The sequence below is a fragment of the Acinonyx jubatus genome, chromosome E1 (genome assembly GCF_027475565.1).
Source record: "Acinonyx jubatus isolate Ajub_Pintada_27869175 chromosome E1, VMU_Ajub_asm_v1.0, whole genome shotgun sequence".
NCBI lineage: Eukaryota > Metazoa > Chordata > Mammalia > Carnivora > Felidae > Acinonyx > Acinonyx jubatus.
The window spans coordinates 45,334,440-45,350,566 of record NC_069397.1 but is presented as its reverse complement, the minus strand read 5'-3'; the positions used below and the strand labels follow the sequence as shown (position 1 = coordinate 45,350,566).

Here is a 16,127-nt window from a genome sequence, read left to right as displayed (position 1 = left end):
TGACTTCTCCTTTCTGCCACAAGAACCAGCTTCCTGGGGTGAGGGTGGGGCCCAAGGGAACTGGCTCAGCTCCAGGACCTTTGAGCCAGGCCTCTCCCCCATCGCTCTGGGCCTTCAGAGAGCCTCGGACAACAAAAGCAGTCCTCCCCTCACCTGCTCCATCATTAGGCCATCGACACCCCCCCAGCCCTAGCCATCCCCGAGAGGGGTGAGTGGAGGAGGTCGAGGGAGGGCTCTGGGTCCCAGGCCACGCCCTGTGGCTTCCCAGCCCTGGACGATGCTTGGACGGACTCTTGCTCCGGGGCAGATATCAGTCCAAGGTCTCAATGGGGTGAAGAGTGTATTGATTCACCCAGGACAGAGCCTGGCTGCAGCTGAGGGAGGAGAAGGGCTGCTGGGCATGGGTGCAGAGTCACAGGCACTAGAGGGGCACGTAAGGGCTCCAGGGCTCTTTCCAGCCCTGCGGTGAAGCTGGCAGGGTCCCAGGGCTGGCATCTGCCCTCATGGTAGGCTCTCAGCATCATAGTAGTCTGGGGAGAGAACAGCACCTTCGCCTTGACTCCCTTCCTGCCTCACTGGACCCCAAGGAAGCAAAGGGAAAGGGACAGGCCAGTTGCCTACAGTAGTGGTGGTGGTAGGAGCTCCCTGTCCCCCAAACGGCCCTCCTGATCCATCCCCGGCCTGGGCTTGGGCCCCACTGCCCACCCACTCTGCCCCTACCTGAAGCCGGGGGTACATCCGCACCCACAGTCCCTGTGGCACTGGGGGGTGGGGGCGGGGGGATGGCTCTCCTGAGATGGAGAAAAGAAAGACATCCCCCCCCCATCAGATACTCACCCCCACGTATCTCCACCCCACCCTCAGCCCCTGGTGAGCTCTTCCAGCCCAGCCCCAGAGCAGGGCCCTGGCAACGCTCAGATCCCCAAGCCTCACTTACGACCCCCTTCTCCCAGAGGCAGGAGGGTGGTGCTGAATCCTGGACGTGTCCTGCAAGTAAGGCTGATGTGGGGGCGGGGAAAGAAAAGGGACTGGCCAGGGTAGCAGGGGACCCGGACTGGGCATCGGGCAGGGGAGGTAGTGGTGGTGGAACACCAAAGGCCCTTCCTCCTGGACTTCCTTCTCCTCCTCCTCCTCATATTCCTCTTGTTGACCCTCCAGGTAGACCTGGGGATTGTGGAAACGGGGGAGGAGAGATGATGATACCAGATCCAGCTCTCCCTACCCCCACTCCTCTGTTCCTCTAATTTCTCATAAAATGGAGCATTGTCTACATGCAAGCAAGCCACCTTGGAGACATTTATTTCTTACTTTTCAGGAGGGAAAACTGAGGCTCAAAGAGGCTGAACAACTTATTTAAGGTCACCCAGCTAATAAGTGGCTGAACAGAGCCTGGAAGCTTCCAGGTATGACTGCAGAGCTGGGTCAGCAGTCCGGTGACCTGCCCCTGGCTTTGCCCCCAACCCTGGCCCCACCTGTGCCTCATCAGGGAGGTGGGGTATTCATCCCGGGGACCCCCTGAGGGACGGGGCGTGAGGAACAGCAGCAGGTCCCGCCAGCCTGGACGCTGGACACAACCTGGCCTCCTCCAAGCGTCAGAAGACTACCCGGCTTTCAAGGGCGCGTTCTAAGGTAACCTGCTCCTCCAAGGAGCCTTTCCCCAACCAGGTGTGCACTCGGGCCTTGTACCTCTCCCTGTGACAGCCACCGCCAGAGCTGCCTTATCTTCACGGTCATTCGTTTATTCTTTCACTTGTTCAACAAATATCACTTGAGCCCCTAATAAGTATCAGGCCCCCTGCAGACCCAGGGTACAGTGGTGCCTGTCCTCCCCGGGCGTGTATTCTTGTGGTGGATGCCCTGCAGGGAGACCTTGAAAACAAGACCTGGGTGGTCCGGATTTGGGGATCCCCACCAGATGGAGGCTTCTGGCATGGGAGTCTGGCACATAAGGGATGCCACAGGGGCCCAGCCAGGTCCACTGCACTGTTGCCTGATTCTTTTTCTCAAGGATCCACCCCTAGATGGATCCCCACCCTTGGACTCGCAGGCCAGGCGAACGGCCCTGGTGGCCCACCTCCCGCTCACGCACCTGAGGGTGGGGGTGGGGCGGAGCCGGCCCTGGGTGGAGCGCTGCTGCCACCAGGCGACTCAGCAGCAGCTGGTGCATCTGCGCGTTCTGCAGCAACATCAGTTCCAGCAGGTCTGGGGCGGAGGAGCTCAGCGGGCCTATGCCAGGTCGCCCACTGCCCACGGCCCCAGGGCCTTTCCCACCGCCCACCCTCCTCCCCCCCCTCCCCCCCCCGATCTCCCAACGCCCGGCCCAGGACCGCGCGGTAGGGATGTGCCGCGAGGAAGCCTAGAGAATGTGCGAGGCAGAGTGGGGTACACGGCGGGTGAGCCCGGAGTCTCACCTTCCTTCACTCGGCCCGGCTGCGGGGGCGGAGGTGGGGCGGCCCATGCGAGCGGCTGCAGGACGGTCACCCAGGGCTGGGGGGAGCGGGAGACTCAGCCAGGCCAGGCGGGCAAGGGATGGGGGACCCTCACCCCCCCGCCGGGACCCCCCCGCCCCCCGAGTTGCTCCCTAACCCCTCAGGGGCCGCGTTCTTCTCCCCGCGCGCCCACGGCCTCCCCCTTCCCTGAGTCTCTTCCTCTGCGGCTCACCCACCCCACTTCCTCCAGGGACGTCTCCCCAGTCAGCCAACCTCAAAGGCCGGCTCAGCCCTCACCGTCGGGGCTGCACTCTGTGATGGGAGCTGACCCCAGCTTCCTCCGCTGCGGAAGGCCATGCTGGTTTCCGCGGGTCCGGGTTACCTAGGCGACGTGGGCGACGCGAAACTCTCCTTCCACGCATGCGCAGGTCCCTCCCCGGCCCCAGCGCTCCGGGCGTGTTAGGCTCTCCCACAGGAGGTGTCGCCTCTGAGGGATGCCCACCTCCAACCTGCGTCGGTTCCCCGGGCATCGCATCTTGCTCCTCCCTGTACCTCTCACCCTTGTGCACCTCCAATACCTAGCCTGGGGGGCTCGTGTTTGTTGAGTGAATGAGTGAGGGGCTGGGGAGACTGGCCCGTAGAGAATTCTGTAGGAGCGGACTTGGCAGAGAGAGGCAGGTGAGTGAGGAGGGCAGAGGATGTGTTTCACTCTGAATCAGAGGGGCGTCCTTCAGGCTGGGAGTGGTTTCTGGAGCAGACCAAGGAAGCGAACATCAACCAAGTTCACAGAAAAGACTGGGCCCTGGCCAGAAACAGGTGGCTGGCCCCTGGACTCCCCCCTTGTGGCCGTTTGCTCCCTCATTCCTGGCCGCTGCTTTACAGAGGTGGAGAACCCCAAGGAGTTCAGCACCAGTGCCCCCATTATTGTCCCACATCCTGGAAAAATTACCAAAGCATGCATTCTTTTGACAGGAAGTTATCAAGGTCTTCTTTGCTTCAGAACAGGTGAGGGGAGAGATCTATTTCGGCAGCTGTGACCATCCTAAGATAGGCCCTGAGCAGCAGTCAAGGAAAATCCAGACAGGAAGCCGGGATTAGCACCCCTTGGGCTGCCCTTCCCCCACCCTCTACTTCTGTTCAGCTCCTCTTCCTGGCACTCCTGGTGTCTAGAACCAGAAAGACCATTCCCGCCTCTTCCTTTGTGCTTTAGTCCCGGGGAGGGGGGCCTGTGGACCGTGCATTAGCTGTGGGTCTTATAGCTTCCACGGCCATCAACAAGCTGACGTCAGGCAATGTAGTGACAGGCCCTGGGGAGTGGGATGGACACAGAGGTGCATCTTTCCATCTGTACCCTCATTGCAATTAGAGGGGCAAAACCAACCCTCGTGCTTACCGTCAGCAAACCTTGATCAAGGAGGTGTCTGTGTGTGCAAGGCGCCCTTCTGGACACTGGAGAGACAGTAGTATATTCCTACTGGTTCCAGCATTGCTGGGAAGTGGAAAATGTATTCATGAAGTGAAAACAAAAATACAAGACTGTGTATGGGGCACCTGGGTGGGTCAATCGGTTAAGTGTTCGACTTCAGCTCAGGTTGTGATCTCATTGTTCATGGGATCTGCGCCGACGGCGTGGAGCCTGCTTGGGATTCTCTCTCCCCTCCTCTCTCTCTGCCTCTCCCCCACTTGCGCCCCCTCCCTCAAAATAAATTAATAAACTTAAGAAAGATACAAGACTGTGCAAAGTCCCCTGTGGGTGAGACATATAAGAAGGGCGCCTGGGTGGCTCAGTCAATTACGTGTCTGACTTCAGCTCAGGTCATGATCTCACGGCTTGTGGGTTTGAGCCCCCGCATGTGACTCTGTGCTGACAGCTCAGAGCCTAGAGCCTGCCTCAGATGCTGTGTCTCCCTCTCTCTCTGCCCCTCCCCTGCTCTCTCTCTCTCTCAAAAATAAATGAACATTAAAACAATATTTTTAAAAGAAGGGGTCTTAAAAAGAGATGAATTGGTCACTGAAGGATAGGATTCTGAAGTGGAGGAACTTTGGATGGAGCCAAGCAGTGTGAGAGATAGGGCAGCCCGGGTTGGGGACACAGACTGAACAAAGGCACAGGTGCAAGAATAGACAAGGCCTGAAATGCTCCAGTGGTCACACTCTCTGGCTGTGGTGGAGGAGCTGGGCAGAGAGAAGTTCCAGCAGCCCAGGCAGATGCAGGTCATACTGGCAGGCTGAATGGTGGAGTTCAGGCTGAGCTATGTGGGTAGTGGGGAGCTCTTGGTGAGTTTCGAGCAGGAGAGAAATAGGGCAGTGACGTGTGCACAGACATGTTTTAGGAAGATTCATCTTGTTGCTCCCATCTTTGTTAATGTCAACCAGACTCAGGAAGAACAAATGTCTGATGGGGATGTATCCTCCCAAAGGTATACAGTTGGTTCCTGCACTCACTTTCCGTGTTTCCATCTGGGGACATTTTCTGGCCACAAGTGAGGCAGGCCGGAAGTCATCCCAGAGGCAACCCTGAAGCATCAAGGGAGAGCAGTTGATGGTAAATTCCCCGGCCTGCTGGCCTCCGGGGGACAACTCCGGGGGGGATCGTCCCCGAAGGTTTTCAGTAGTCCCTGTGGCTTTATGTCTCAGTTGTCCCAGTGATAATCTGCTCACCAACAAACACACACTTCACTGATTTTTTCCTCTGTCATTTCTCCACTCCCTCACAGTGCTTCCTGGGATCCCCTTCCAAAGAAACTACTTGCTCCCAAATCCTTGCCTCAGGCTCTGCTTTGGAGGGAATCCAAACTATGACCCTAACCTCCCACTTTCTCCGTGTCTGCCCCCAGTCTGCTGAAAACTGGAGAAAGCAATTCTGGTAGCTCTATGTTAAAATTTGTGTTCGGTGACGTCAGATGCAGGAATAGACACGGAGGAAAATTCATCTGGGAGTATAACAGCCAATGGATTCAACGGAGGCAAAGCTGGAGGCAGGGAGGCCAGCGGGAGGCCATCACCCTCAGCCCTCTACAAGAAGCCCAGAGCGGGCTGGAGGTGGCTGTGGAAGACAGTCAGGAATTGGTGATTATTTCAGATACAAGATCGCATGTTAACCACACACGAAACTTGTATTTTGGAAGGCAGGGCCGAGATAAACGCTCTCTGGCTTCTGTATTTAAGCAGAGCTCTTCGTCAAAGGAAACGGAAACATTTGCCAGTTGAGGAATGGAAAAACCGCACACGCTTATCTGCCAGAGCTATTTTGCTTATAGACGATCTAACATTAGTCCAACAGTGGAGGTGATTTTCCATACTCGCCCCGCCTCCTACCACCTTCTTTGAGGCATCGAACGCTCCACCTACTTCCTCTTCATTTTGTCTCGGCAAGGACTCTTGTTTGTATCTTTGCCTTGTGGCTTTATGACTTTTGGATTGTGTGTGTGTGTGTGTGTGTGTGTGTGTCCCACTGAAATATGTACCAAAGTCCTCCCTGTTGCCTTGGTAAATCTGTATCTGGGAATAAACCAAACAGGGAAAAAGGTTTCTACTAAAATGTGTTTGTCACAGTGTTATTTTTAAGAGTCGAAGATTGAACACATCCAGCGTCCTTTAGTAAGGGAATGGCTATATAAATGAAGGTAATTCACTCAAAGGAAGAGTGTGCAGTCATTAGAAAACCATGAAAAATGGGCTCCCTCATCTCCTCCTCCGATGGAAATGGAGAGAAAAGGGAACTTTTAAGAATTTGGGTTGGGTGGGGCTGCCTGGGTGGCTCAGTCCGTTAAGCATCTGACTTCAGCTCAGGTCATAATCTCATGGTTTGTGGGTTCGAGCCCCACACCAGGCTCTGTGCTTTCGGTGCAGAGCCTGCTTGGGATTCTCTCTTCCTCTCTCTGTCCCTCCCCCACTTACACATGCTCGCCCTCTCTGTCTCAAAATAAATAAGCTTTAAAAAAAAAAAAGAATTTGGGTGGAAATTTCAGTGTTTCTTTTTGATACAGATGAGGAAGTGCTAAGCAGAGGCAGAAAACCCAGCAACAGACACTTTTCTTGGGCCCCCTTTCTAGCGAGGCACTAACTGGAAGGAGCTAGTTATGACTACTGGCTATGTGGGGAGAAGCCTTGAAAATATCACAGGAAAGAAATTCCATTTTTTGCTTATAGGCTCTATGCTGTTTGTCCAAATCATGGCTACCCTTGTGAGATGCGTGTGTGTGTGGTTTTGTCTGACAGGCCCCTGGTGGCACTTTGGAGACTTATAAATGTGTAGATGGCAGCAGTGGGATGCATTGTGAAGGGAACTTGCTTTCAAGGTCCCACCTCACAGGAATAGAACTGTGGGGTGGAGTCCAGAGCCCTCCCCTCCTTGACTCCCGGAATTGGGGTGTCACCAACCACAGGGGAGCACCTGCTGAAGCTCCCAGAAAGTCTCCCTGACTGAAGACTCAGGGAGAGAACTGACTGCTCAGGCAGGGGTGAGGGGTGGGGAGTAGTGGCCAGGACAGGGTATGACAGGGTGGGTTCCTGTGGGTCACGGTGGGATTTTCTTTTTTGTTGTTTTTTTAAAATTTATTTATTTACCTTGAGAGAGAGAGAGAGAGAGAGAGCGAGAGCGAGCATGGGCAGGGGAGGGGCAGAGAGAAGGAGAATCCCAAGCAGGCTTTGTGACGTCAGCATGGAGCCCGGCACGGGGCTCGATCCTAGGACCCTGGGATCATGACCTGAGCCAAAATCAAGAGTCGGATGCTCAACCGACTGAGCCACCCAAGTGCCCCAGAGTGGGATTTTTCTGAAAGGTGCTTCTAAGAATTCTTTTGTCTGTGGGCACCTGATACTCAGCCTAAACCAGCCTAAGGAAAAGGGACGCTTTTTGGCTCATGTGATGGGGCAGACAGTGACATAGCTGCTCTGCAGTTTCACTGACCCAGGGGTCAAGCAGCGTCTTCAGGCCCCTCTCTCATCCTCCCCCGCCCCCGCATCGTGTGTGGTGTTCTCGTTGGCTCGTCCTACAGATAGGCCCTTCCGCTAGGTGGGAAATACTCCTCAGGCACCTTCTGACTTGTTACTTCAGTTACCCTAGACAAACGCAGAGAATCCTGAGGAGAGAGAGCTCGTCTTTCTTTTGTATCAATGCATACAACTCCCCAGGAAGGACTACGATTGGCCACACTTGCGCCACATATCCAGCTTTTGGACCGGCCACTGTGGCCAAGAGGATCGCCCAGATCTGGGTGACATGGCCATTTCCGTGGCCGGGGCGGGGTCATCGTCCTGAGATCAGCAGCCACCCCAGAATGACCTATTTGGAGTAAGGGAGGAGCAGTCCCCCAAAGGAAGGAGGAATACTGTTATCAAGAGAGGGATGCATTCATTCCCCTTGGGCTGTGGGGAAAAGTCATATTTCACATACAACTTTGGTTTTCCAATCAGCCTTATTCCTAGTCCAAATGACACCTTGTGCAAGTCAGAAAAACTAGCCTTGTCCTCTGGACAGTTTGCTACCATCTGCTAGACAATTATCATCTAAAATACATGAATCTATAATGATTGCAAACGTGATTGGTGCCCAGAATTGTACAGTAGACAACCCGCACAACTGAATGCAGCAGCCCTCCCCCTCATATATTACAATTCCCTTCAATTACTTCAATCCCTCATTAAAGTCGTTCTTACCCCCACAGAGCTCTTGGCAGGGCCCAGGCAGAGACCAAAAGGGAGGAGCCATATATGGGAATGACAGCTGCCTGCCCACCACCTCTCCTCAGTGCCCACGGACAGGGAGGACTGTGCTACCAAGGGGACACTAGCCAGCAGCAAAGCAAACTGGAGCCATAGCAGGGCCCTGAGTGATGTCAGGGACCCCAAGGAACAGTTCTGGGGAGACAACTTGGCAAGGATGAGACAAAACGTTTGCTTTTCCTCTGAGCACTAGAAGAAGATCCTTGCAAAGAAAAGGCAGGGGTGACCAGACACCTGGATTACGTTAGCAACAAAACTACACGGCAAATGTGTGTCAGGAAAGGTGAGCGAGCAGAGCAGGATAAGAACCATGCACAGAGAGCACCAATGCTCACACCTGTGGGTTTGGAAGACGAACCTCTGAGGGTGTGAAGTGACTCACCTGGGGCGAGATGCGGGAAGTCCAGGCATAGCAGGAACTTTGCAAGCCTCAGCCAGGCCTCGCCTTCAGGGAGGGGCTCCACGAGGCTGCGGGCTGTGTCCACAGAGGGTCTCTGGGAGGAGAGAGGCCACCCAACCTCCAGGACTGAGGGGGACCACTCCTCAGGCCTCCCTGCGCCCCTCACAAAGGCCACACTCTGTCCTGGGCTCCGCGCAACTGGAGAGCTGGCTGCCGGAAAAGATGCTTCAGGGATGGTTGTGGGAGAGTGGGTGGGGGGAGCATCGTGGGGAGCTTTGGGGTTCTCTCGTCAGCCTGGGGCAGGCGCTTGAGCTGTGAGACGGGTCATTTCACAACAGCTCCACCAGGGGTCACCACAGACCCAGAAAGGAGGGGGGAGGGGGGCTGAACCAATCTCAACCTGCCCCCCACCCTCTGTCCCCTCCCCACGTTCTGAGGGACAGATGTCTAGCCAGTGGGATGGCGGGGGTGGGGGGGTGGGTAGTGGCGGTGGAGAAATGACCCTTGAGACTGCTGTGTTGTCCAGCTAAGAGCTGTGTGTGTGTGTGTGTGTGTGTGTGTGTGTGTGTTTGGAGGTATGTGTGTGTGAGGGATGTGAGGGATGTGTGTATGTGTGCTGTGTTTCGGTGTGTGTGTATTTGGGTGTGGGGGGACGTGGATGTACAGATAGGCAGACACTTGATGAAAGTCTCACGATCACAGGTGCACACGGGTGGCCCTGGGTACGCGTGAACAGGAGTGTGGACGTAGACAACAGTACGGATGTAAGTAACATGCGTGGAAATGCGTGAGTGCATGAGCGTGACCGTGGGTATGGGTGTGTGCACACACAGACAGACACTTGATAAAAGTTCACGCCCAGGGTATGCGACGTTTGTGTTCACCCGGCTGTAAGTGTACAAGTACACGCACGAGCCTGGTGTGAGTGTGGGAGTGTGTCTGCGTGAGCAGGAAGCCTGTTCGGGAACAGGTGTAACACGCAGTGCAAGTGTTTGTGTGCACGTGTGGAGGGCGATCTACACGTATGGCTGAGCGTGTGTGAGTGTGGCATTTGCGTGGGGAGGGGGCACACCCACAGTGTGTACCGGAGCAAGTGTGCATGTGCCCCCCGGGGCTCCTGGCAGTGAGTGTGAAAGGAGACTGGCACAGAGAACGAGCCCTGTAAGCTCGTCAAGGGTGGGAAAGGACCTGCGTGAGCGGGCTCATACGCGTGCCCCGCTGCGTGTGCGCATGGGCGTGTGCGTGTGCACATGTGTGAGCGGGAGAGTGTGCGGCCGGCCCAGGCTGAGCCTGAGCACACCCGGTGAGGGAAGCGCAGCCCAGGCTCCCACCTGAAGATTGGCCCAGTCCTCAGGTTTCACTCATGACCCTGTGACATCAGCGGCAGCAGCTGTCCCCGCCGCCCGGCCCCCCGGCCAAGTCCCCCAGAGTCCCAGCCCCAGCCGGAGGTGGGCACGGCACTCCAGGCTCGGCTGCAAGCGCTCCGCTCCTGTCCGGCAGTGAGTACCGCACCCCGCCCCGGCCGGCACCCCAAGGGCAGGCCACCCCAAGGAGCGGGGCACCCTGGCCCTGTGCCCAGCTGGCTTTAAGGAAGTCACCACTTCGCTCCGGGCACCGCTGTCCTCCTGCCCACACCGGGCCCTGCTCTGCCCCGGCCTGTGCCTTGACCCTCTGTCCCCAAACTTGCCTCCCGTGGCCCCGTCCTCTGCCCTCCGTGCCCCTGGCTGGCTGTCTTTGCTCTGAGCAAGGGTCCTTGCCCTGGTCACAAATGGCCCAGTGGCGAAGGCTCGGCTCCAGACGAGCACAGGGTGACCCCGGCTGAGTTTCTTCAGGAGGGGAGAGCAGAGGAGCCAAAACAGCCTGTTCACAGTGGCGGCCCAGCCGGTTCACAGTGGCTTGGAAGGCAGGGCTGTGGGGGGAGGAGAGCGGCGGGAGGCCGGGTGGGGGGTGGTGGCGGCTCCTTTGCTCTGCTGAAACAGGAATCTTCGAGATGCCAGCAGAGGACACGTCTCGGGCTGTACCGCCCAGGCTCTGCCCACCGCCCTGGCCTCTCCCGGCCGGCCCGTGGCGCACCAGGCTCCCTCCCTAGACAAGTGAGGAAGGCAGAAAGCCTGGCGCCAGGGGAAGAAGATGGGGCCACGGCACTGAGGGGATTCTGGGGGATTCGGGAGGGGACTCGGGGGCCACAAGGCCGGTGCCAGGGCAGAACACAGCCCCCCTCCCTCTCCCTGCTGGTAGAGCCAGGAACTGGGGGCACAGGGAGGAGGGTGGGTAGTGGCTAGTGGAAGAGGCGGGAAGGTCTGAGCAGAGGTAGGAGAAGGGGTTTTGGAGGAGTGTGGTGTTGCTTATCAGAGGGGGGCATTTGTTCAAAAGATTGGGAGGTCCCTTGTCCAGAGGGCCCGGGGTTGGGGGGGTGGGCATGGAGGCTGCTTGAGGCTTTCCAAGAAGGCGCTGGTGTGGCACAGAAGGCCTGAGCCCCTTCCCACTCCACCCAGTTAAGTACTGTGTCTCGCTGCCCCTCCCCCTGCTTGGGCACAGGGCCAGGTCCTGGTGAGGCCTCATGATGCCCCAGGGTGGGGAGGTGACCCTCCAGGTGGATACTAAACATGTCCCCCTCCCACCCATAACACTGGCAGCGGGGGGCCTGCACAGAAATTAATCACCCCAGAGCCTGGGAAGGTTAGAGCCCACAGGAGCCTTGAAGGCTGTTTAATGTAGCCTGTCTGGATGAATCAGCTTGAGGACAGTTAGCTAGAGACAAGTTTGGGGCCTGTCTGGTTAGTCTGGAGAGGGGAAGGGGCTGACAGAGTGGTGGGGAAGAGCCAGTGGTGGGCATTGTTGTCCCTCATCTATGACCAAGGCCACGACTGCCCCCAGGGCCCTGAGCTGAGCTAAGGAGACCCCTAGCGGTGGCAATGACCAGACACAGGTGGGGCAGGGCTGGGTTCGGGGGTAGAGAAACACTGGTTCTCCCAGGACCCTCCAGATTCTTCTGGGGTCATCCCCAGTCCCCTGCCCATGACCGGCAGCCTTACTCCATATGGCCGTGTTGTGGACAGTTGTGGTTATCACACTAGTATTTGGAGCCACATCACGTTGTGTGGGCGATGCAGGGACCCAGACATAAAACACAATGGCACATTTCCATCTGCATCCCGGGCTTCTCTCAGGGGATCGGCTGGGATTTTTAGTGTGATTTTGGGAAGATAATTCCCAGGTGGCCCTGTCCTAGCCCGGCTCTGCTTGTCATATCTGGTTGGGAATCTGCCTGGAGTGGGGGCTCAGGACTCAGGGTCACCTTCCTAGCCATAGGCTGGTCTGAGTGTCAAGGGCTGCCTAGCAGGCTTCCCTCACCAGGTTCTCTGGGCCCCAACCCCAGGCCCAGGCCAAGGGGAAGCCCCGAGTTCGATGCTGAAGGCACAAAACTCCTGGTCGGATGATGGGGGTGGTCCTGACAAAGTCCCTGCCTCCGGAGGCAACTCTGGCCACCAGAATAGAGAAAAGTGTAGATATTGGCGGGGAGGGGAGGGGGTGGCCCAACTGGGGGTGGAGTTCAGAGAAGTCTCCCGGGGCCAGGCATAGCCAGAGAGGAGAGAAGGGATTGGACTTCACAGACAGGAGTAGAAAGGCTCTCTCCAGGTGACAGGAAAGAGATGCACTGAGTGGAAATGAAAAATCTGAGGCCTGAGGTCCCCCGAGAGCAGGTAGGGAGAAGCGAGGGGATGGAGCAGGTGGATGTCAACAACCAGGGTACAGGTCATACAAACCTTCAGTTCCTTGACTCCTCTTGCAGGGAAGGTTCAGGCTCAGAGGGTCGTCACTCAGCCGAGACACACAGCTAGCGAGTGGCACCGATGCTGGGGCAGGGCTGGAGGTGGGGGGCAGAGCTGGCCCCTGAGACTGGCGGGGGGTGGGGGAAGCGGGGGCAGGGGGTTTCCAGTGGGCAGCCCTCGGGCTGGGGCAGGTGCCGGGCCTCCTGCAGGGGCCCCAGCTCTGCAGTGGCAGAGAGAGACAGGCCATGGCCCCTAGTGGCTCCTGCAGGGGGTGTTTATGGGGCTGGGGGAATCCCAGTTCCTTCCACCTCCACCACCCCTGCCCCAGGCCTTTCATGTGCTCTGGCCCCCATTCTGCCTCATCAGCAACAGCTATTTTTATTCCCTGCAGTTTTCAGTCAACAGCCATGATGGGGGGGGAGGGGGATGGGGCAGCAGGAGGAGCAGGAGGGGCTTGAGGAGCAGAGGGGGAGGGGGTGACAGAGAAGCCTCCGGACCCCTGGAAGGGCAGGCCGCCCCTTCCCCTCCGGTCTTGCTGCCCTCTGCCAGGAGCCCTAGCATGAACAGAAGGTGCAAATCCACAATGGTCACCAGACACCACTCCGTTTTTTAACTGGTTTGTGAAACCAGGTGCCCCTACCCCCTCCCCATCCCCACCAGGTAGGTGCTAGAAGGTCATGGTCCAGTTTAGACTTGGGTGGTGATATAGCTCAGTGCTTAAGAGCCAAGGGCTCTTTCGAGAGCCCCAGGAGCCGGGTTTCCAGTCTACGGCCTAAATAACCTCTGGCAAGTTACTTACTTTCTCCGTGCCTCAGTTTCCTCATCTGTCCAATGGAGTGATAATAGTAGGACCGTGGTGAGGATTAAATGAGCTCATGAATGTGAGGTGCCCAGAACAATGCTTGGCAAGTAGTCAGGTCTCCATAAGTGTTAACTAGTAGTTAATTATCACAGCTGTTACCAGGCTGTGACTCTGAAATCAATGTGGCCTCTTGGGGGTGGGGGTGGGGGTGGGGGGGTTAACAAAAGGAGGGGAGGAGCCACAAAAGGTGGAGAAGGTGGGTCTGCCTGGCAGGAAGCAGGACAACCCTGTCCAGCTCTGGGCACATAGTTGGGAGGGGTTATATATATATTTTTTTTCCTATCTGGTCTCCCTCAGGTGAGGGAGACCCTTTTATAAAATGGACGGCAGACCCCCTTCCAAGAGGGTCTGCGGTTGATAGATGTTTGCCGTGAGGACTGTGAAACCAAAAGCAAAACAGAGTCCCTCTGCCTTATATTTTAGTAAGATCTGCTTGTGACTCTGGCCTTTTGGGAAGCCTGTAAGTTCTAGATTGGCCCAGTTTGGGAGAAAGAACTTTTATCAGGGTAGCTGGTGGGAAAACAGCCCTGGAGCAGTTTCTGGGGGAAAGCAAAGTTCTCGGAGGTAGTGACAGGGCCACGCTGGCTGAAGGGGCAGGAACAGTCCACCAGCCTTTCTTGTGGGTTTCCAGTTAGAGGCCAAGCTTCACAGGCAGCAAGCAAGGGGGCCACTCTTCCTGACGCTGGTGACCTTGATCCCCAGCCCCCAGGGCCTGGCAGGGATGTGGGGACCTAGCGGGGAGGGCTCAAAGCTCACTGTAAGTGGATGGTGGGGGGTTGATGGAGGAAACGGGGAGCCAGGTGGGCTCTGATCAAGTTTTTTTTTTTTTTTTAATGTTTATTTATTTTTGAGAGAGAGAGAGAGACAGACAGAGCGCGAGTGGGAAAGGGGCAGAGAGAGAAGGAGACACAGAATCTGAAACAGGCTCCAGGCTCTGAGCTGTGCCGGACACGGAGCTTGAACCCATGAACCGTGAGATCATGACCTGAGCCAAAGTCAGACGCTTAACTGACTGAGGCAGCAAGCCAGGCGCCCCTGGCTCTGATCAGTTTTGAACAATCCTCTTGTTAGTGTCTCAGTGGACCCACAGAAGGAAAAAGCCTGTCAGCCACGGTCTGGGAAGGGTGAGGGTGTGGGGCAGAGAAGAGAATAGAGGCAGGCATCTCCCGGGGTAGACTGTAGGTGGGAATAGGCAGGGCAGGGGAGACAGGCGTGTGTGCAGGGGGTAGATCTGCCCAAAGGTGGGTGAGGTGGGCCCAGATGTTCACAGGAGAGGGTGTGCACGCACAGGTTTTAAGGGTGGCATCTATAGAGCACTGGTGGTCATGCGTGCAGCTCCTTGGGAAAAGCCGAGCTAGCAGAGGGCAGGAAGCCCCAGGCCTGGCTGGAACTAATCAGCCTTCCCACCCTTTGGAGCAGCTGGGAAATGACTCATGGAAGCAATGCGTGTGTATGTGTGTGTGTGTGTGTGTGTGTGTGTGTACAACTGGGCTGCAGAGGGAGTTAGGGGGTATATGAGGGTCGACTGGTGCAAAAGAAACCCATACCTCGAGGAAGTCTCTTTACCAAGCTGTTGACCTGTAGTCCCCATTCCCACAATTCTTGACATGAGGCCCCAGGAGACCTGAGTCTAGCCCTGCCAGGTGCCCACCCCAGCTGGTACATTTTAGGGGCTTGGCCCAAGGACCCCAGTCTGCCCTTTGAAGAGGACAGACAGGTGAGGGTCAGGCCAGCCCAGTTCCCCAAGGTAGTAGCCGGCACATGGATTTATGTCAGAGAGCGGCATTCAAATTCTGCCTCTGTCTTTGTTGGCTGGGACATTGCTGGACACTCAGGAAGCACCCAATGAACATACCCATGACTGCTTTTCCTCAAGAAATAATTCTGAAGCCTCCACCTCATGGGCCTATGCATGTCAGGATGCTGGGTGAAGCTACTGAGATTTGGGAGCCAGAGGAACCAACCTCCTTCACTCCTAACAGACTCTTTCTCAAGCTGACTGAGATTGGAATTCTACATCTTAAGATGAATTCCTTTGATTTAAGGCTCAGTCTTGCGAGGGTAAACCCACTCTTGGGCCTTTGCTTCTAGGAGAAAAGGCGTCTAGGGCCGCCGAAAGATGAGCTGGGAGGGGTTAGAAGGAAGGGGGCACAGCTCACAAAACCCAAACACAGTCCATTTGAGGATCTATTTCCCATTTGTGGGTTTTTACTTCATCTGGCCCCAAGCCGACCAGAAACACCCTGGGGGAAGGAAAAGAGTCAGGTTTGAGAGGTGGAGGAGGCAGTTTGGGGAAAACTAACCGATGTTTTTTGAGAGCTATTGGGGATGGGCAGGGAATGGATCTAATTGTGGGGGTGGGGGAGGGGCTGCTGACATATCCTGAACAACAAAATAACCTTGGCATATAGTAAGTACAAAATAAATGTGGCCACCCCTCTCTTTCTTACCCCTCGCGCAGGACACATAATTAGGTTGGTAGAATCGGGTGCCTAAAGAAGGAGGAGGCATGTGTTGATCCAGTGAGCCCCACATGGAAAGCGCAATCAACATTAGCCCACCCCTTGCCTAGAAACACCCCTCATGTGACCCTGATTGTTTCCGGAACTCTCGGGGCTCCTGAGTGTCCGGAGGTTTCCGCTCCCGGCTCTAGGCCTCCCTCCAAGACCTCTTGGAGCAGATTTCCTCTGCAGAGTGTTAGATCAGGAGGGGAGGGCACCCGGGGTGACTTCCTCCAGGCCCCTGGCCTGCCAGCGCCTCAGCCCCAAGTGCTGGCAGAGAAAAAACACAGCTACCCCTTTCCCATCCCCCCCTTCCCCCAGACTGCCCCAGCTGAGAAAAAGCTGTGACTTGAGATTTATAATTAGGGGGCATGGGGCTCTATTTTGTGTTCTTGGAGCTGGGCCACAACAGGAATGCAGGAATTTGGGAAGGAG

The 16,127-nt window shown here is 56.4% G+C and overlaps 2 protein-coding genes and 1 long non-coding RNA gene across 7 annotated transcripts in view; 2 read left to right on the top strand and 1 right to left on the bottom strand.

The window, feature by feature from the left end:
- Positions 1-323: 323 nt before the first annotated feature.
- Positions 324-9,044, bottom strand: PRR29 (proline rich 29). 4 transcript variants are annotated; one of them, XM_027047844.2, is made up of 7 exons: positions 8,539-9,044; positions 2,727-3,918; positions 2,412-2,487; positions 2,090-2,202; positions 938-1,164; positions 721-791; positions 324-530 (listed from the first exon to the last, which is right to left on the bottom strand). In XM_027047844.2, the coding sequence occupies exons 2-7, from the start codon at positions 2,784-2,786 to the stop codon at positions 502-504; spliced, it is 576 nt and encodes a 191-aa protein (XP_026903645.1). In that variant the 5' UTR covers positions 2,787-3,918; positions 8,539-9,044; the 3' UTR covers positions 324-501. The 4 variants fall into 4 exon arrangements, with proteins under 4 accessions (XP_026903645.1, XP_026903642.1, XP_026903643.1 ...); XM_027047841.2 differs by having other exon boundaries at positions 324-575; positions 8,539-9,041; XM_027047842.2 differs by having other exon boundaries at positions 2,703-3,918; positions 8,539-9,031.
- LOC113596044 (uncharacterized) lies at positions 2,597-5,956 on the top strand. Its single transcript, XR_008293999.1, has 2 exons — positions 2,597-3,107; positions 5,147-5,956. It is a non-coding gene; the product is annotated as an uncharacterized LOC113596044 (long non-coding RNA).
- An 861-nt stretch (positions 9,045-9,905) lies between the features above and the next one.
- The window catches only part of SCN4A (sodium voltage-gated channel alpha subunit 4), a 44,190-nt gene continuing 37,968 nt past the window's right edge, over positions 9,906-16,127 (top strand). The window contains exon 1 of one of the 2 annotated variants that reach the window (XM_027047852.2): positions 9,906-10,055. The gene's annotated coding sequence lies outside the window, so the exon portion shown is untranslated. Of the gene's footprint in view, positions 10,056-10,987; positions 12,261-16,127 lie in introns of those variants that run through there. The other variant, XM_027047854.2, reaches the window with a different exon arrangement.